Below are 21,570 nucleotides of genomic sequence, written 5' to 3'. Positions count from 1 at the left end.
TATTGGTTTCTCTTGATCTAATTTCTTCTATTTAAAAAAAATGTACTCAATAGAGTTAGTTATTTTTTAAAAGATACATATAAAAAATATTTAAAATATTTCAGAGTTAGGGTTTTAGCCTGTGGAGGAGATACATTTTGAAAAACGTACTCCACATGGGAGACGTGGGCATGTGCCCAAGGGCTGGATCTGAATCTCCTAACCTTATTAAAAGCTGCTTCACAAGTGACTGCTTATAAGAGATGGACTCCTCCATGCACAAGTGTCATTAAGCCCAGACCTGAAACGAAGTCCTACAACCAGGCAGTCTCCATAGTGATCCTCCCAGTATAATGACTGAAAATGTACACCCACATCCAAAGCAGACCCTTAACAGGAGAAATGTGGGCTCCTCCTATTCAGAAAAGGACAATATTTCATTAAACAATCAAATGTGCAAACACATTTTCCAACTGAGAACTATGTTATCTAAGGACTGCTGGCATCTAAAGACAGAACAATTTTCTGTTTATTGCTTCCTGATTCTGGGAGACCCTTGGAATTTATCAGAGATAACAGCTATCAAAGATAGGCATGTCTCTCAGCCACCAATAGTGTTTCCTGGACCAACCTCAAAAAACTAATATTCTTCAGTAAGTATTATATGTATCTGAAAACCATACTGCAAGAAAAAATAATAATAATATCTAGGTGTGACTAGATTTCGTGAGAAAAGGGGCCAGTGTTTTTATAACTTGGAAATTATGCTGTGTACTTATTGAAGACATGAATGGTTGCTTTCATTTAGAACTGGATAGGAAATACTCAATTATTTAAAAACTCTACAAGAAAACCTGCAGGTGGTTTAAATTATTTTCTATGTGCTTAACTCTACTGCATTCAAGAAAGTTTCTTAAAACCAAGCCACACAGCACATCTATTAAATTAGATTCTTATTGTTTTTAGAACCCTGAGATTTTCAAGTCAAAATGCTGCTGTTTATTTACAAAACACAGGAAACGAAGCACAAGCTGTTCCTTTGAAGAAGGGTTCTCGAAAATTCTGAGGTAATAAAATATTCCCCAGAAAAACTATACAAAAAGAGGCATTAAATGTTTTCTAACTCCTAACCATAAATCTCAAACACGATTTAAAGTTTGCATTTAGTGAAACAGTTAGTTAAAGAACTAAACATTCTTTTTGTAATGCTGGCCACAACCTGTGACAATTTTCTGCATTTAGATTCAACAATGCTCTTATCTGCAGCTCATCTCTAGAGAGACAATTACCATTTCCTTTGCCTTGATCTTGTTTGTTTAACTTGACACAGTGAAGAAAGGGCTGACATTGACCAAAATCCCAGCATTAATTTATTTCATGTTCAGCATTCATCATTGCCATGGTGCAAGCAAGACCTGGCATTCATTTGAAATACCTGCCCAAGAAACACCACAGAAAACAACCTGGCTGCCGGGAAAGCCGTGCATTCTTCAAATGATCAGAGTCCTATGGACAGCTAGGGATAAAGTATTGAATTTCTTTCTTTTACAGAACTCAACTAGCAAGCCTCTAGTATGCAGAGCATCTAGTGTGAAGTTACAGTAGCAAACTGTATTTCTTTTGCGGTTATAATGATTGAACAATTGAAACTTTGGTTACTGAAACATCAGAAATGGAAATGTTTCAATTTGCCATCTTGACTCCAGACTATATCTTTCTTCTCATTTGCTTTTCTGGTTTATTAAAATATAAGAATTGAATAATTATATTCTTAAGTGAATATGATTCTTCAATAAATGAAACTATAGGTTATAATCTCTCCTATTTTTAAAAAAAATGACTTTCCATATTAGAAGTACTATGCTGCTTCTCAGTGTAGCAGTGGTCCAGCCATTTATTCCATGGCATCATTCTTTAAAAACCATACCTTTTGTGCAATTCTGTAAGCCACAATTAACTTGGATTTAATCTAAATAGCCAAGAAAACCGATACCTCTTATAAAGAGAAGGCAAAGGAGTAGGCACTAACAGAGCCTCATCCTCGAGGGTGGACAGATCAACTGTTGCTGACTCCGGCTACATGTTCAGGAAGAAGTGATTCCTGAGTAGATTTAAGAATCCCATTCTTAGGATAGAGACAAGCAAATGCAAAGACAAATGCATCTGTCTCATCACAACTCACCTGCAGAAATTCATTGAGTTCAACTTGTCCATTTTTGTTCAAATCCACTTCACTGAGAATTTCATGTAGTGTATTTTCATCTATTTGCACATTGATACTCTAGACAGAAAAGCAACAGAGGAATGAGGTTTAACTAAAAATAATGTGTAGCCTTCTTCTAATATGACTAGACTATGCAAAAGTTAAAAAAAATGACTTGTGAAAATGCTAATAAATAGTATCTTTATATCCTTCTATACTAAAGCTGATAATAATAAGAAACCCATGTATTACCTCTAGTACACGCTGAACATCAACAATGGTAATAAAGCCCTTTTCGTCTGCATCAAACTTATGAAATCTCTTCGTATACCTGCAACACAAAATTGAATAATGCAAACAGACTTACATAAAAGAGGGAGGAGAAAGAGGATGAGGATGTGGAAGAGGAGGAGCTGGAGGAGGAAGGGGAAGAGCTCTGAGAGGCACCTATCTATGTCTGAAGGCATCAGGCTGATTTCAGTACGATCCGTGAATTGTTCTGATCGAGACTTGGAGCCCATTTCATAGTACAGAAACTTGGTGGCTATTTCAAGTTCTTCCTGAAACAGAAAAGACACATACATAGAGTTCACAGGCTCGTAGGACCTACTGACTTTTCTCTCTCTTTTTTCACCTGAAACTGGTTCTCACTGACCCAGCACGCAGTTTTAGTGAAGTACTAGCGCTCTTTCTAGTTGGGCAACTTAAGACACAGTCTAATACGCTCAGATACAGAACATGGCAGTAAGCTCACACACCTGGTACACCCACCTGCATTTCCTGATTCTTCCCTGACCTCTGTCTGGCTCCAGGGACCATCCGGTGGGCCTTGGGCTCAGTTCATCTTTTCCTAAATGTCATAGAGCATGTCACCGCCTGTGTTTGACTGCCTCCCCACAATATAAGGATTCCTGTTCTAAATGATGTAGCACTGATGTCTCTTTTTACTGTAGTGTACTCTTGTGTGTTACTGACTATCAAATTCTCAAAGAGCAAATTCCTAAAGCCTGATGACAAGAAAAGAAGAGTAACATATATAGGACTTGAGCATCTCCTCTACCGTGGCTTGCAGTGCCTGTGGTGAGCCATGCAGAAGTTCTGTCAGGGGCCTCTGACAGCCATAGAGACACCATGAAGCTGCCTATTCTCCAGGCATTCTCACTGCCTTCTTTCAGTACCCCCAGTCAGCTACTGCAACAAGTACTGCCCTTAGCTCCCATTCTGTCAATCTCCCATCTAAGTACCTCAAGTAACTATACTATAGTGTATACTGTAAGTAACTTTCCTCACATGTATAAATATGTGCATGAACACACACACACACACACACACACACACACACACACACACACACACATATACACCCTTCCCCCACGCATATATATTTCTTAATGCCACTTTTATGAGCTTTGGTCATGTGGCTTACTTTGGCCAATAGAACATGAATAGATATAAGATATTGCACTTTTGAGAGATATGTTAAAAAGAGAAATCCTGGTTTTCCCTATCTCTCTTGTTCCTGTTCCCTGAGAATAACCATGGTTTATAATAACACAAGTCAATCTAGACATGAAGGAAAAACATCAAATACTGGCTGAGCTGGGTATGGTGGCACACATCTTTGATCCCCAGGCTAAGGTGGGTAGAGGCAGGCAAATCTCTGTGAGTTTGAGGCCATCTTGGTCTACATATGGAATTCCACGATAGCAAGAGCTACATAGAGAGAACATGCCACAAAAACAAACAAGCAAAGGGGTTGTGTTAAGCCACTGAGATTGATTTTTAGATTTATTTATATTATATTTTTATTTATGTCTACATGTGTGGGAAGTATATGCATGTGTGGGGCGTCCATGGTGCCCACAAGAGGGCATCAGATTCCCCAGGGCTGGAGTGGCACAAGTTGTGAGCTACCCAGTTTTGGGGTGGGCTGTTCTGCAAGAGCTGCAAGCCCTCTTAATAGCTGAGTCGTCTCTACACCCTAAACCACTGAGAGGTTGTCAAGCACTATGACCCAGCAAAGCAAATATATATCTTCAATCTCAACTTCACATCAAACAATGTTACAAACTCAGCAGGCCCCAAACATTGAATGTGAAACTGAAATGCCCATGAAGCGAGGCCTGAGAAACTACACTGTGCAGACAATGGCAGTAACAAGGCTTGGTACTCTCTTTTCTTAGGAAGACAAACTTTTTTTGAGATTATTCCTTTCCCACCTCCTTTCTCTTCAGAAATAGATGCAGCAAAAGAAATAAAACATCATGAATGCTACATAATGCTGAATTTAAAAACTAAAAATGTATCTACATCAACATTTGTGTGGTTAAATAAAACATGAAGTCTATATCTCCAATGGCATTCTACACTGGCAGACTTCTTTCTTCACATAAGAAAATTCACCAGTCATGGTTGTAAAATGGATTTTCTTGTTTGATCAATCGTTTCCAGTCATTTGACATAAACTATTCTGAAATTCATGTCCTTGGACATGCTGTCTCTGAGTCTTCCCTCCAATGACAATCTCTTACTCAATTCATATTCCGTCATTGCTTGTGAAGTTCATCCACACTCCACCAAATAACCGTGATATTTCAAAGAGCGAAGAAATTTTTCCATCCATGTCTCAGTGTATTCCCTAACTTAGTGTTTCCATTCATTATAGATCACACAAACAGAAGCCTAGGTGTCTGTCTAGATCACACTACCACTTGATTTGTTTTTGTTTTTTGTTTTTTCGAGACAGGGTTTCCCTGTGTAGCTTTGCACCTTTTCCTGGAGCTCATTTGGTAACCCAGGCTGGCCTCGAACTCACAGAGATCCGCCTGGCTCTGCCTCCCGAGTGCTGGGATTAAAGGCGTGTGCCACCACCAACCGGCCACACTACCACTTGAGATAGACTTTACTCAAAGTGGCCCATGAAAGGATGGTGTGCATATGAAGCATTTTATGTTGAATTCAGTGCACCTCCTTCCAACTCTTCCAACTGGCTTGGGAAGACCAAGACTTGCTACACTAGAACAACCTAGTTAGTATGTTTCTGTATCATAGGTCACATACTGAAAGCAACATCAAGTACTTTACTCTTTAGAGATTTGTTAGCCAAGAACTTCAGCAGAAGCATGACCTGAAAGCCCTATGCCATGTTGAATGCTTTCTTCCAGACATAGATTCTGTCATATAATCCGACTGTCAGAACCAAACAGTTCCTACAGAGATGCGGTAAGTACCTAGACGGAGCAGAAATCAATTCCATCTCTCTAGTTACATGACCTACATTAACACAACTATGGAATACATTCAGTAGGGGACAATATGGTCCACTGTTAATTGATGGGCAGTCACAGTCAACTGAAGCCACCCTTCTTTTTCCTTTTCATGTGTGCTATATTGCTAAGTCCCATCAAACCTAGCTTGAATAAACGAAGTTAGCCTAACTTAGTATGAGGATTACCATTCGTTACATTTGTCGACAGATATCCATTTACTTCTCTGCTTATAGCACTGTAACATAAGTGTTGGAACCAAAGATCAGGTCAAAGGGACAGAGTGCTTACAACCTGGTATCAGAGACCTCTTCAGAGGTCCAAACTGGCAATTTAGCTACAAAACTACTGGTTTCTCAAAGATTCATGAAACTGTATGAAATGGATATATATCCTCTATAGCATTTTCCTGATCTAATCCTTACTCTACTATGAAAATGACATGTATAAAACATTTTTCCTTGGTGACCCCTTATTAGCCTCCCATAACCCACACTTCCTGCTAAATGATAATAAACTTAGTGAACATAACAAAATTAATGAACATAATTTAGAAAATCAGTCGTGATCAATATGAAGACCATTCCTAGATCACAAAGACATATTTGCTTTCTGCTTTTTGAAATTGGTATTGCATTCCCTGACTGGAATACAGCTTATGCAGAGTCACCTCCTATTTGACTGTGTCTTCTGTCTGTTTTAAAGTTGAAATTTAAAGTCTCACAATGAAAATAATCATGTACCTTACATGAAAATTACAATATCTGCCTTTCTCTCCAGACAGCCTTTCCCTAAGTATGCTCTGAGTGAGGCCTATGCCCTTTCCTGCTCAGACCTCCTCAAAAGCAAGTTTAGTCTGAGGTCTCCAAGGAAATTTCTCTGTTGGAACTGAGAAAACACACAGCATTTCAAAAGTTCCAAAGCATCTGAACTAAAGTTTCTTTTATTTACGTGACGCCAAGTCCCCTTGTTTACCCATGGAGTCATCATCTTCCACACATTAAATCACACCCAGGAGTACACAGTTTGGCGATGGCACTTCCCTTCGTGTCCTTTCCTGTTCCTCAGTCACCCCCCAACTCAACAGAGAGCTGCCCAGCCTGCTCTAGTCTTCCACGTTAGCTGACTTTCAGTCTCCAAGAATGGCATCTCTAAGTATATCTGTAAACTTGAAAATATACAAGCATTCCTGACATAGGCATGTACTGTATCCACCTAGTTAGAGTTCAAGGTCCTTGAAACTATGAGCTATTTATTATTCCCCTAAACTACTTGGCACTATGCTCAGTATACGGGTCACTCATTAGGTATTGACCGTAGAAACAACACAATTCATCTATGCAGAGTTATTTATCACCCTGTTCCTCTTTCGCTTTTGCAGGTTAAATAATCCCAAAGCTTTTAACCTTTTCTCAGAAGTACAACTTTCTAACCTTTTAATTCTTTTTTCCTTCTCTTCTGTGCTCTCCAGACTGTCCACTGTTCTCATTAAGCTGCTGGGCCTCAGATACTGAATAACATCTTTAGCTGTTTAGTCTTTGTTACTTTAAAGAGATTGGGAGTGCTCCTAAGAATGTCTGTCTACTCACAAAGTTTAGAATCAAGTTAAATCCCAGTGTACCTGGAAATGTTAAGCACAACCGGTTTTTAGAACTTTCTCTTTCCTACCTCTTAGCACAAAATATGCTCCTATCTAAACATTCCAACTGTAATGTTTATAAGAACATTTCCCCGACTCTTCTACATAGAAAAGTGGTAGGCAGTGACATTCTTGTGTTGTCTCCATGAAAAGCTAAGACTCAAAAACTGGAAGAGGGGGTTGGGGATTTAGCTCAGTGGTAGAGTGCTTGCCTAATAAGTACAAGGCCCTGGGTTAGGTCCTCAGCTCAAAAAAAAAAAAAAAAAAAACTGGAAGAGTTTATAAGGCAGTACGGAGGCAGCAGGAGAGGGTTGGGGGACAGGTTTTGAACCCAGCTGTACAGTTTAATGCTTATAGAAACTGAATCTGCTTCCTCAATTACAAAATTTGTGTAAAGGACACCCCTTTGTCGAGGGGCCTGACAGTACATGCCTGTAATCCCATACGTGATGATGATGGACTAAACTTAAGCCTTTGAACCTATCCTTTCTCCCACATTTCCCAGGAATTCCACCTTCGTGATCTACATCATAATATGAACACTTGAAGGTTAGGCTATTGGCCCAATGCTGTCTGCACTGTCAACACATGACAAGATGCTCGATAATGCTCATTCACTAGACACGTGAATATGCCAAGGAGCCTTCTGTCCATGAAGCATAAAAGGTGGGGAGACCTGATGGTGTCTTGACCCTAGACTTCATGTTAGAAAGTAAAGAAATGATTTTGAGCAATAAATGTTTGCTCTCTGAAGCATCCCACTAGCAGTACTCTGTTACAGTGTCCTAATGTATTGTTTTCCTCTGAGTCACAGCTACCTTCGTCCTCTTAACCCCCCCCCAACTTAGCATCTATTCCTTTCTAGTTCTCCTATGTAATTCCTTATTGCTCCAGTTTCTATACTTTGCAGTGTTCCTAGCCTAATCTCAGTCAGAGTCACTTGCCCCACCTACCAGCATTAAGTCCTTTGATGATCATATCTAATATATCAAAAACCAGTTTAAAAATGTGCATTCTGTGCTTATAATCCCAGCACTTGGGAGGCAGAGGCAGGTGGATCTCTGTGAGTTCGAGGCCAGCCTGGTCTACAGAGCTAGTCCAGGACAGGCTCCAAAGCTACAGAGAAACCCTGTCTTGAAAAACAAACAAACAAAAACAAAAAAACAAAAAACAAAAAAAAAGTGCATTTTGTTATGGCCTCTGGATATATCCAATGATAAATATGGATTCTTTTCTCATAAAATCCCCAAAGGCAGTTCAATGATCATGAGACACACCAGTAGCCTATATCAAGGTGACAATAGTGAATGCGATAAGAAAGGGTGAGACTCAATCATGATTTGAAAAAGATGATTACGGGAAGATTGAGGAGCTTTCGACAAGATATGATGCTAAAGTTGAGACCCGAGCAACTGAGGGGCAATGAGCTGTTAAGACGTGGAGAGGGCTCTAGGAACAGCACTTGAAGGAGTTATGAAGTGACTCAAGACAAACATTACTCCTAAGTAAAAAAAAAAATTATTCAAACCAGGGATTATGGATACACCTACTATCACAGTACCTCAGAGGTAAAAGCAGTATGGAGACCTCAAAGCCAGCCTGGACTACATTGCAAACTCTCTCAATTCAGTGCAAGAGGGAGAGTCAAATCAACTGTGCCAAATGTAACTACCCGGCCAAATAAAGTGAGCATCAAGAGCGGACAAGTGTATCACGTCATACAGTGTGAATATCCTCAGTGAGTTTGTCCAGAGTTAATCAGGGACATATCACAAAAAGTTGCACAGATTCAGTTAAAGAAAGAACCGGGCTCAGTAAATGGAGAAGGTATTTTTTCAGTGTTTAAAATAATGTGATCCCTCTGCACATGAAAATAGTCTGGGTTAGAAGAAGGAAGGAGGAAGGGCAGAGGAAGAAGAAGGAGAAGAAGAAGATGATGATTTTCTATTTATTACCACAAGCCCAGGGGTGTGTGTGTGTGTGTGTGTGTGTGTGTGTGTGTGTGTGTGTGTAAGGGGGTGGGGGTGGAAGGGCATGGGTTTATATATATATGTATGTGTGTATATGTTTATGCCTTCATGCATATCCAAGCATCACTGGAATTATTTTTTTAATTTGGCAATAAATATAAGACATCAAATAGTACTTTGGTCTTTCTTCATATTGTAAATGTCTCTCATTTTTTAAAATATTAAGTGATACAAATAATAGGCCCTTTGTGGTCAGGCAGTGAAACCACTATTCTTCTCAAAGGATTGTCAAGAGCAGAAATTCTACTAATCATGTTCTAAGAGTGTTTTCGGTGAGACTCAGAAAAGGCTGCATCCAACTGTTATTCATATCTTTCTTTCCCAGGAATTATGACCAGGGATTAAAAAGCATTCTCTAGATTTATATAACAGCAAAATTATCCTAAGAATATATCTTTCATTTTCTTAAGACCTAGCAATATTAGATATGTATATACAGACATTAGCAGGAAACCTAAAACCATCATCAAAAGTTAAGCAAGCCTTTACAAACAGACCAAGCTGTTACACGTTGATAAATGTAACTGTGGTCATAAGACTTTTACACAGTACCTGTCTCTTAGCCTCACTCCAGTTCAGTTCTCTGCCCATTAATTCCACAATCTTGGGCAGCGCTTCCTCTGCAGCCTGGACATTGAGAAAGGCTAGGCGAGTGCGACGTGAAATCATGTCAACTGCAGTGCAGGCATATTCTTTAATCCCATATTTCACCTAAATTAAAGAAAAATTGCTGGTTTGACTCTTTTTTAAAATAGTCAAGTTTTGCATTTTCTAAAAAAATGCTTTAAGAAAAGCTGTTATTTTTCTCTAGCTGCTTGGGTTCTCCATCAGATGCAGTCACTCTTGTGGCATAGCACGAGCTCCCCCTCAGCCTACCACAGTAGGCTGGAAAACGGGGTGAGCGAATGTCTTCTTCTAAAGAGAACGAGGCACAGACATGCGGACTGCATCACCTCCCACCAGCCACAGGAATCACTCCTCTTTGCTAATACGTAGTGGAAACATCCGTTTACATGGCTGACTATGCAGGGGACAAGGACAGAAAAGTTACAGTGTCAGATCCTTGGGCTGTCAAGTTTTCTGCCTCAGGGACCATCAAGTGGAGCTTGCTGGACACTGATTGAAGGCATAAGGAATTACAAATAGACAAAGCATGGTCTCTGCTTTCACAGCATCAGAAAGCACGCTGAGAAATCAGACAAATCTCTGAGAAATTATCAAAGCAGGAGTTCAAGGAACCAGTCAAGATGGAAGGGATGTGAACTGAAAGAGCAGCGAGTTCTGAGACAAACAAGTTTACAGACTTGTGATTCTCTGAACCCACTCTGGAACTCACTCATACTATTACCACGACCAACATCACTGTGATGTTTGTGAAAGCCAGAGACTTTACTCCCGATTTTGGCTGACCTGTGTGTTTTAAAAACTTAGTAGTCCATAATTACTAAAGGTAGAATGCCCAGATGAATGGCGGAGCACAGGCACGCAGTTCCTGTGACCACCACATACCTCTGCTTCGATGTACGGAAATTCTGACACAAGACGCACCCCAACAATGGGCCATCGCTTTCCGGTCACACTTGCCATTTTGGCCACCTCGAAAGCCTTGTCACCATAGGTGGTGGCAAGATGCTGTGCCACCTACAGAAAGAACACTGCATTAGACAGGCACTTGGAAGTCATTCCTTTACAGTACAGAATAAGACAACACTACATTCTTTTTTTTTTTTTTAATTTAATTAACTGCTTTTATTTACTGCTTATGAGTTGATGTTGCTTTCCACATGAAGAGTTTCAACTTATGCAAATGTAAAAATGATGGTCAAAAAGGCTAATTTACACACATTGAAAACAGTGAATGCCACTTTTCTTGGCAGCTGGTTAAAGGCATAGTTTTATTAAGACAATTATGTTATACTGAAAAAATGTTCTTAGTATTCATATAAATATAAAGCAGATCATAATATAGACTAATTGAGTACTCGATAACAACTGTTTTATTGCATGTGTATAATAGGTATTTGCCCTTTAACACACAACATACTTCAGATTTCTCAATACTGTGTAGACTAAACATTGTACATCTCAATGACCAGAATTATAGCTAAAATTATACTTCTTTAATCTATCAGTATTGTATTTCAATTTCTATATAAACATATATAGCTGATAGTAGAATTAGTGTAAATAATATTTAAAATGTCATGAATACAATACAGAGAAGAACTACATGCTTGAAATAACATTTGAGTAAATCTATATAATATGTAGGCCAAGTGGTAAATCCCAACTTCACTCCAAAGAAGTATCACTTAAATGAACTTGGCAAATAGCCTGTTTCAGAACATGACTGACTGTTTTTAAAGTATGAAGTAAGTGTATACTCTAGTGGATCACACTGTTGTAAGACGATCACTACATTCTTATGCTGTCAGCTTTCTCACGGCCTGTAACTAATAGTCCTCGGGGAGGATTAGACCCGGACTGTGTAGGAGGAAACCACTTGGGTTCGGAATGCTTAGGCCAGCGCTGACTCGGCATTCACGAAGCACCAGATCAGTGACAGATGAAGCATCAGCTTCACGTTGGCCCTTCTGAAGAACAGCCCTTCTCTCACTCACGAGGCAAAGAAGTGGGGGTAATTTGTACACTAGGAACAAACCAAATAAATTGCAGATTTCAAAGAGAGACCCACGTTCATCACTTTTGAGGCAACTGTAATAAAGTTGGGGTCATCTTTTCTTATTTTCTTTTGCGGGACACAAGAGTGATAAGCACAGCAAAAGGTCACTCTGAGTCAGAGAGGCCACACCTCGGCTACTGAATGTGATCTCAGCATCAAAGCAAGGTAGTATGGCGATGTACACAAACCTCGCTCTCAAGCCCATAGTCCTGGACCAGCCTGATGTAGAGTGTGGGGCTCCAATCTTTGCCTCCTTGAAGGAACAGCCCAACTGTCCGACATGGTCCTGCCTTCAAGTTGTGAACCTTGATAGCTGCATTCACAGCGTCTTCTGCCATAGAGCGATACGTCGTCCACTTCCCACCTAGGAGAGAGATTATTAAGCTATTAAGTTGGCATTCTGAATTTTTCTGATAATTAACCAGTTACCAATGATAATAGTAGTCCCCTCTTGGCAAAAAGGTTATACTAGGACTCATAAAATCAAAATACTCATTTATTAGAGTGAAGGGGGACAATCCAAAGAGTGAGTCACACACACACACACACACACACACACACACACCATACCTGCTATTGTGATGAGGCCACTCTCACTGACTTCAACAACGTGGTTTCGGGAGATGGATTGAGTGTCTGCGGAGTTGGGATTAATGACAAGGGGACGGATACCGCTCCACGCTGCCAGGACATCCCCTCTTCTCACTGGTGGAAATCAAAACCATTTTCACAAAAGCAGAAATGCACAGGAAAGCATTCAGCAGGAGTACAGCAGCACAGGTGAGGGCAGAGCCCGTAACCTGAAGTGGAACAACTATGAGGGTGGGAATGTGTGACACAAAAACAATTAGCTTGAGGGAGCAAAGGGCCTGAAGACCACAAGCAAAGGTGTCAAAGAGAAAGCCACAGAAGCCAATGTCACGAACCCCAATGGGGAAAAAAGAGAAAATAAGACATTTATAAACTGGTACATTTCCTTCTAGAAGAAGCCTGGCTCTCTCCTCCTCCAGAATTACAAAGATCTTCATGACAGAACCCTGGCCAGATGTGTTCTCCCTCCACTCCACTCACCCGTGAGCAGCTGCAGCAGGCCCAACTCTGTCGAAGACAGTTGCTAATCCCGGTCCTCTCCTTTCAACTCACAGACCCCAGAGCATTGGGGATAATCCCCTTAAGCAACTATCATGAGTGACTAACTCGTCCCGGGCAAATAGCCTTTCAGGGTGTACCAGCATCAAACTTGGTTCTTTCTGGCTTTACTCCTCAAACTGAGGTGTGCCTCAACTGCTGATCATTTCTATTCTCTGTTCCCTTCTCAACCCGAGCCTCTGTGACTGACCCAGAGATGGACACACTGGCTCCTCCAAGTAGCTATGTAATATTTGTAAGCTCTCTCAATATTCAAGATGCTATAAAATTATTCTCTTATCTCTGGCAAAATACTATTACTGATACCAAGCAATCAGATAATTGCCGAAAAACATTTATTATTGATCTAACAATGGGTGAGGGACACAGATCAGTGGTGTCTACCATCAGGGCAGGGACATGTATAATCCTTACTCAGGAAACTGAGGCAAGAAGGTTACCTCAAGCTAGAGGCCAGCCTAGACTACATATTAAGTTTCAGGCCAGCAGTGGCTACATAGATCCTGTTTCAAACACAAATTAGCTTTCTGGTGAAGATTAACTGAACTAAAGCAAATAAATGTACCATAGTTTAATGTCGTTGACTAAAGGCCAGTCTTAAAAGACTCTACTCTGAAAGAGGGAATGGACGGCCAGCAGTTATACTGGATCAAGGGGAGCAAGGACATGGGCTGCTGAGGAAGCCTGCAGCTGCAATGTGGTCAGCAAGAGGTCACGTGAGCCCTTAGGCCAGGACTCTGCTCCAGATATATATACATCTTCATTTATTCATTCTTCTCTCATATATTACATCCCGACTGCAGTTTCCTCTCCCTCCTTTCCTACAAGTCTCTCCCCTCCACCTCACCTCTTCCCCAGATCCATTCTTCCGTTTCCCTTCAGGAAAAGGCAGGCCTCCCGGGGATATCAACCACACATGGTATAACAAGTTACAATAAGACTAAGCACAAACCCTCATATTAAGGCTGGACAAGGCAACCTAGTAGGAAGAAAAGGGTCCCAAAAGTCAGCAAAAATGTCAGAGACAGCCCTCACCACCACTGTTAGGAGTCGACAAGAACACCAGGCTGTGTGACCATGTGTAGAGGGCCTAGGTCAGTCCCAGGCAGGCTTCCTGATTACTACTCCAGTCTCTGTGAACCATCTCTTTTCTCAAATAGGTGTGATCCTGAGATTGCTTTGGCCTCCGGGTAACCCAGCTTCACAGAATTCTACAAGTCTTAACATTTTTAGCACAAATAGTGTGAAGTGCTTTGATCTCTATAGAATACCTAACCAGGACATTACTATTGTTTCCATTAGCATTTACACAGCCCTCAGAGTCAAAAATAAAACAACCAAACCACCTCCGATGTCACTGTGGTCAGTGCACAGTCCCTCCAGAGTCTGGGAAATTCTCTTGGTAGCCACACTGATCAGGAATCTGGTTTAAAATCTTGATGCTCCATGATTAAATTCTTAAGTATTTTAGGGAAAACTAGGGGTTCCAGAATAAATGTGAAGCACATGCAAAGCAGTTATCTGGCCAAGGCTTCACCATTTCTACTCTAATGGACAAAAGACAACACACACCCAAGGCTGCACTGCCTGAAAAAGAGGAACCTGTGACACTCAAGGAGTTCACTCATGAAGGAGTGTGGAGGAAAACAGTGAACACATTAATCTCACCTCCATCCTTACTCCTGGGACTGGTCCTCAGGCTCATCATCAAGAAGAAAGAGTTCACAACCAGGAATGTTCTTTACACTCTGCATCTTAGCTTGAAATGTTTATCACAAAGATGTCATCATTTTGAGAGGGAGTGGGTAAGGTACACAGGCTTTCAAGGAAGAATGGGGTAGCATAATGCATCTATTATACTCATGTATAAAATTCTCAAAAAAATACAATCTAAGTAAAAAAAAGTAGCTAATATAGATTGAAAACAAAACAGAAAAAAGAAAATTTATCAGATACATATTGGAATTAAAATATTAAGATACATTTTAAGGATAATAAAAATTTACTTAAAATGTGAAGTATTCTGTATATCCTACAGGACTTCCACATTACTAAAGCCAGAGTAAGGTCAAGTCATCTATCTATCTATCATCTATCTATCTATCTATCTATCTATCTATCTATCTATCTATCTATCTACATCACCTATCATCTATCTATCTACATCACCTATCATCCATCTATCTACCTACCCTCTATCTGCCCACATCTGCCCACATCTCCCAAACTTGACACAATAATTCTTATGCATTATTCAAAATGTTATTTGTGGTCTGTAGCCCACTACCACGCAAACTCAGCAATGGTGGCTCAAGCTCACGGCTACAGCTGTGTGCTCTGTCCAGGGAGTACAGAACACCTAAACACAGAAACATTAATTCTCACTTTCAAGGAAAAGACATGGCAGCTAACTGAAGCTGACAGACAGCTCCCTTGATGATATATTTAAGTAACATCTAAACCTTGCACAAGTGTGAAGCATACCCAAATGAAAGTTCACTCAAGGAGGAGATCTAGGGGAGATGGACAGGTGGGCTAACGAGTCACCAGCGTGTTTCCTCATTTTCTGCAAGCTTCGCAGCCATGCTGAAACCAGGAAGGAAACAGTCCTGGGGACGGGGCAAGAATCCTTGGAGGTGGTGGAACAAAGAGGATTAACATCTACCTAAGTCATAGCTCAATCACTAAATTAACCACTTCTTCTGCCTTCTCCTGTCTGAATTCCTGCTTTCGAAGATGAGTTGGAACCTCCTCCCTCGATTCAGGGACTCCATTAACCCCAAGCATTTCCTTCTCTACAATATTTAAATGCTCTTGACTCTGATGAGCAGGACAGTTCTACAACTGTTTTTGCAATGTGGGGAAAGTCTGCTATTGGCACAGTCTAAATTCACTAGCCAACTGCAGCAGCAGGCAGCAGCTAATCTTTGGAAATGTGATTTAGATGACCGAGGAAGTGAAATTGCACTTAATTTAAATAGCTAACATGCATGTCTCTAAAAGCTCCCTAGAACATAGGCAGGCTGATCCCATCAGATCACCAAGATGGCTGGCTGGTCACATCAAGACTACCTTGCCTTCATTTCTAAGGCACAGCCACCCACTGACATTTGAGTAACTTGCTTTGCTCAGAAAAATGTATTCTCATACCTAAACAATCCCCCTTTCTTACTAACCTTGTAAGATCAAAGAAATGAAAAATATTTACAGGGGATGGTTTGAAAAAACAAATGATCTCCAAAAGGGTGGCACTATTAGGAGGTGTGACTTTGCTCAAGCTATGGTCAGTGTCACACACAGTTGATTCTGCTACCAATGTATCAAGATGTAGAACTCTCAGCTCCTTCTCCAGGGCCATGTCTGCCTGCCTGCCTGCCTGCCTGCTAACCGCCATGCAGATAATGGACTAAACCTCTGAAACTGTAAGCCAGCCTCAATTAAATGTTTTCCTTTGAGCAGAGCAGTGGTACTGCACACCTTTAATCCCAGCACTTGGGAAAAGGTAGGTGAAACTCCATGAGTTCCAGGCCAACCTGGTCTACAGAGAGACTTCCAGAACAGCCAGGGCTACACAGAAAAACACTGTCTCAAAAAAAAAAAAAAAATCCTGTATAAGAGTTGCCATGGTCATGGTGTCTCTCACAGCAATAGAAACGCTAACTAAGACACTTCCTCTCAAATTATTATTCTGAAACTGGTCCTATTTTATACGTTTGTAACCAAGAGAAGGTCGTGACTGAGAACTGCTTTAAATGTCCACAGGAGAAAATCTGTGGAAAACAGCAAAGTGGGGCCTTGGTGTCTTAGAACTCAGACTCATTCTGTTCCCACAGGTAAGCAAGACTTCATTACTCTTCCATCTCTTCCTCATCGTGTTACTTGTCTTTAGCGGTGGTGATTCTGAGCTCTCTCAACATTCTAAATGTTGTGCCACGTAAAAGCTATAAATATTAGCTGGAATACTGATATGGTTCTCTGAGCAGCCCAGAGTGGTGTCTCCAGCATGGAATCCTTGAGAGGTTGAGACAGAACTGCCTGGGCTACAAAATGAGACCCTGGCTAAAAAATAATAAACAGATAACATGGAGCAGTGATATACACTTTTAAAGCCAGCACTCAGGAGACAGAAGCAGGCAGATCTCTGAACTGGAAATCAGCCTGGTCTATATAGAAAGTTCCAGGCCATGCTAGATAGGGAGACCCTATCAAATTCATTTCTATTATATCATCAATAAATCACTTGGTTTACTCTATGATCTGAAGAATAAAATAGAAATAGTAAAGGTGAGCAGAGCTCATCATAGCTCCTTGAAAACAGAAAACCTTAATGTGGTTGTTTCTGATATAATAAATACTTTTCCTCTCATATCCTTGGCAAGACAAGTGTTTATTTTAAAATTAATAGAAAATGAAAACCACAGGAAGTGACAATTAAGCCTAAGCATTGGCATTAGTCATTTAGGTGTGCGTTTTGGGGTGTTCTTCCTCATGTTTACCACTCTCAAAACAACAACAACAACAACAAAAAAAAAAACCACCAAAGAACCATGTGAAAATATCTAAATGGATACAGGGAAACAGTGTCAGAAATCAATACTTCTCTAGCAGCGTGTTTAACCTGCTGGAATGAAGTGTTAATCACAGAAATAAGATACCATATTACATTTATAAACTAATGAAACTAGAAAAAGCAAGGCTCGTGACACTCCAATTAAACAGCTGGAAGACAGCCAAGCCTGTGTAAGTTGATAACCCGAGTACAATCTCTGGCAGGGAAAAGGCAGGTCTGCAGTGAGTTGATATGACCAGCCTGGCTGTTAATTGAATAACAGGCAATCTATAAACACTACTAACTGCACATGTGCAAGCCCATGTGCAAGCGCAGAGGCGGCCTTGAGAAGCACCCCAACACTGTGCACCTGGAGGAAGCGCCCGCCCAGCAAATCTTCACTCTCTGTGTGTCCACTGCACTTGTAACTCGGTCCCCACCATGGTGTCCCTCTGACTAACCTCTGTACAGTAACTTAATGATACATTTTTCAAAAGATCATTTTTCGTCCTAACTCAACATGAACTGCAGAAATATCAATTACCCATTTCAACAAAGAACAAACAAGTCATCTAGAAATTTCAGCCTGCGAATAGAAAGCTTTCTAAACCGTGAAAGAAGACACGAGTTTATTCCCAACAGGAGAAATGCTCTGCAGAACTGTTCCCAGGCATCCTGCAGAAGTGCAGCAGCTGCTGTGAGCACCATGGAGTGTGAGGATTTGACGCTTCTCTCCTCCCTCTCTCTTTTAAGGATCGAGCCATTTGAGGAGACTCAGAAACTGCTGTCAGAACTTACTTTTCCATTTAATAAAACCTTTTCATATGATTGTATCGTATGAAATGCAATGAATGCAAAACATTTTAAAACTGCAGCTCCGGGCTACCAAGATGGTTCAGAGGGTAAAGGCAATTGCTGTGCAAGCCAGGGAATCTGAATTTGGTCCCAAAATCCCACATAAAAAGAGACAGAGAGAACAAACTTAACCAAGTGGTTCTCTGCCCTCCATACTTGTGCCTACACACACACACACACACACACACACACACACACACACCCCATATGCAGGCACACATCATCCTAAAGGTATCTGACGGCTTCCTTAAAATGAACAGAGAAACTACTTAATCTAGTCTGTACCAGACCCCATATCACATTGTATAATCCAGAACCACTACCCAAAGTACTGTACAGTATTTAGATGGTCATATCAGAGTCAGATTTACTTACGACTCATCACTCCCCAATACTATCAATCTGTGAGGGAAAAAAAAGTCACTGTCCCTCAGCTTCAACTAATGCAGGGACTACATCTCTCTTAGAAATAGGAGGGAGAGACTGACAACATGTTGGATAGCAGTGTGTCTGACACTTACAATACTCCGTGACAGCAGAGCTGGGAAAGACAGCACAAAGAGACAATTTTAAAAGTGTCTGGAGAGTGACACCTCTGTTTCTTCCACATTTCATTAGTACATAAGAGACTACTGGATTCTACCAAAATACCCTGAAAAAGCCCACGACTATGAAAGTCTTCACCATAAGATACAGAAAGCTTCGCCAACTGCTCCCCTTTATCAGGTCTAAGTATGATTTAATAAATATGGGGAGTCCAGTCAACTAGAAATGAGAACGCAAAGAAACTGTGAAGGAGGACTCTTAATTAAATTGTTAAAGTGTAAATTTAAGAGGAAAGGTGCATACCGCTGACAGAGCTGTCACCTCCTGGATACTAAACCTAAAGGACACTTAGTCTCTTCAAGACGGCACCCAAGCCACTAAGGGAAAAGCCTGCTCAGTATTCAACCGCTTCTGTAAACATTCGAATTAAAAAGTCGTTTTTGTTAAGTTTCTCCGCTTCCCTGATAACCACAGGATAAGGGATTTGAAGAGGACTCTAGAAGGAATGGCCAAGTCTTCTCTATTTACAGGTAGCATAAAAATGCCACCACCTCTGTCAGATGTCAAAGCTCCTATCAGGGGCAGATTTTCACATTCATCCTGGACACAGTGGCTCTCCAGGACCCACTGCTGCCACTAGACTGACAACACAGGAAGCAGCTGGGTTTCTCATCCTTACTGCATGTACCTGAGAAAGCCTAAGAAAGTGTCCATACTCTTGCCTCCTCTTGAATTCGTTCTATACTTTGTTCTCACAATCTTGGGGTACACCTATGACCCTACTCTTGACACACTATATACAAGCAAATACAAAAAGGAGTGGGAATTGTTATCATTTGAAACACAATCATAGCCAGACATCTAAGCTCCATCCAGATCTACAATGGACAAACAAAGGATTAAGTTTACATTACAAGAAGGTTTAAGATACTTAAATAGCCAGGCGGTGGTGGCGCACGCCTGTAATCCCAGCACTCGGGAGGCAGAGACAGGTGGATCTCTGTGAGTTCGAGGCCAGCCTGGTCTACAGAGCTAGTCCAGGACAGGCTCCAAAGCTACAGAGAAACCCTGTCTCGAAAAACAAAAAAAGATACTTAAATAGAGATGTTAAACAAAGCATGGCTGCCTCCACGTAGTACATGTTGAACGTAGAGACTGGCTGTGAAAATTAATTACATTTATTTAATAATTGTATGCTATTGTTGCAAATATCCAAAGCGATTCTATTCCAGGTAGAATTATATACATTACTTTAAATTAGAAGTAACTGATAATATACAGTACGGACAAATCCATTAAACTAATCTGAACCATTCTCCAGAGCTCTTTGACTAGTTCAATACATCATTATACAATGGAACAACAATATAGGGAAGAAGGATTCGTAAATGCTAGTGAGCTGCATCCAGATAAAAATGGTGTCTGTATTTCCTCCACAGAAGCCAGCATTGTAAGACTGCTCATACAAATAGATGAAGACTATTTTTCTAAACCATTAAACCATTTCCTTGATCATAGAAAGATGACAAAAGTAATGTCATTACCAAATCCTGAGCTTCCTGTTTGAGGTGCAGCAAATCAGCGAGTGGGTCTCTGAGACCCCAAATGTTGAAAGCCTTTTCATAGCCTGGAGGCTGCAGCCAATGGCTATGTGGTTATCACTACCACAGAATGAGAACATTGAACTACATGGTGGATGCTAGGGAGATCATTTGGATTACCATGAGAGGGAAAGAAGGAAAGAAAAGAAAAATGGAAAGATTCACGAACATTCCAAGAAGTCCCAAAGTAACTTTAGTTCTGAAGGCTGAGCTCTACCACAAGCAGAGTGCCCTTCCCCACATAGTTCAGCATAAGCAAAAAGAGAAGGTGAGAAAGTGATTTCGTCCTTGGGAAGAAATCAAACAAGACATACACACACAAAGCATGAAAGAAGATGGTCACTAAAGTCTGCTTTGTTGGCAAGGGTATTGCAAGAAAACCACCTAAATGTGAAAGGTTCAATGGATCAATGTGCTTATGTTCCAAGATGGTCAATGGGAATGCATACTGAGCTGAGAGATATCTGCTCTCTACCAAAACTAAGTGTGAAAAGACTCACTCTTGCCTACTATATATACCTTGGAGTGTCATTACCACAGGTATAGCTACTGAAGTGAAGTATGCCCAGTCCACCAACAGTCCTGGAAATGTGGATACAAAGAACATGATCTTTTTGATTTGACAACTCTTTAATGCAAGCTGATTAAACTACTGAATCTACCATTGTTGTAATATCTGCAATCAAAGATATATGCAATCAAAGAGAACTCTTTATTAGATTGTAAAATAAAATCCCTGAAACCACCAATAGCTAACTAACTTACTTCTGCTCAAGAATCATGAGTAGTAACATGTCAATTAGCTAACAAGTTTTGTAGATGAAGACTCCCTTCCCATGGAGAACTCCAAGAACACATCTTAGACTAGTGCTGGAACATATGGTTGTGATATGCTATCAGTGTAACTGCTGCCCCTGAAAGACAGGTGACTTCCTGAAGTCTAAATATTATGCCAAGACATGGTGATGATACAAAGGACAGCTCAGAAGTCATCACTGAAACAAAGGGCTTAAATGTATATTGCCTAACTTGGTAAGGATAAATAATACAGCCATTCGACCACAGAACAC

General features: G+C 40.6%; 1 protein-coding gene across 4 annotated transcripts in view; it reads right to left on the bottom strand.

The window, feature by feature from the left end:
• Gpd2 (glycerol-3-phosphate dehydrogenase 2) overlaps positions 1–21,570 on the bottom strand; it is a 142,575-nt gene that overhangs the window by 2,535 nt on the left and 118,470 nt on the right. For all 4 annotated transcript variants that reach the window (XM_036184674.1, XM_036184673.1, XM_036184672.1 and 1 more), the window contains 7 exons: positions 12,371–12,505; positions 11,989–12,164; positions 10,627–10,758; positions 9,670–9,828; positions 2,630–2,742; positions 2,435–2,513; positions 2,162–2,260 (listed from right to left, as the gene is read on the bottom strand). In XM_036184674.1, coding sequence (XP_036040567.1) covers positions 2,162–2,260; positions 2,435–2,513; positions 2,630–2,742; positions 9,670–9,828; positions 10,627–10,758; positions 11,989–12,164; positions 12,371–12,505 — 893 coding nt within the window. The remainder of the gene's footprint in view (positions 1–2,161; positions 2,261–2,434; positions 2,514–2,629; positions 2,743–9,669; positions 9,829–10,626; positions 10,759–11,988; positions 12,165–12,370; positions 12,506–21,570) is intronic.

Source organism: Onychomys torridus, chromosome 4 (assembly GCF_903995425.1).
Source record: "Onychomys torridus chromosome 4, mOncTor1.1, whole genome shotgun sequence".
NCBI classification, from domain to species: domain Eukaryota; kingdom Metazoa; phylum Chordata; class Mammalia; order Rodentia; family Cricetidae; genus Onychomys; species Onychomys torridus.
The sequence above is the reverse complement of the archived record's forward strand: the minus strand, read 5'-3'. Positions and strand labels throughout refer to the sequence as shown.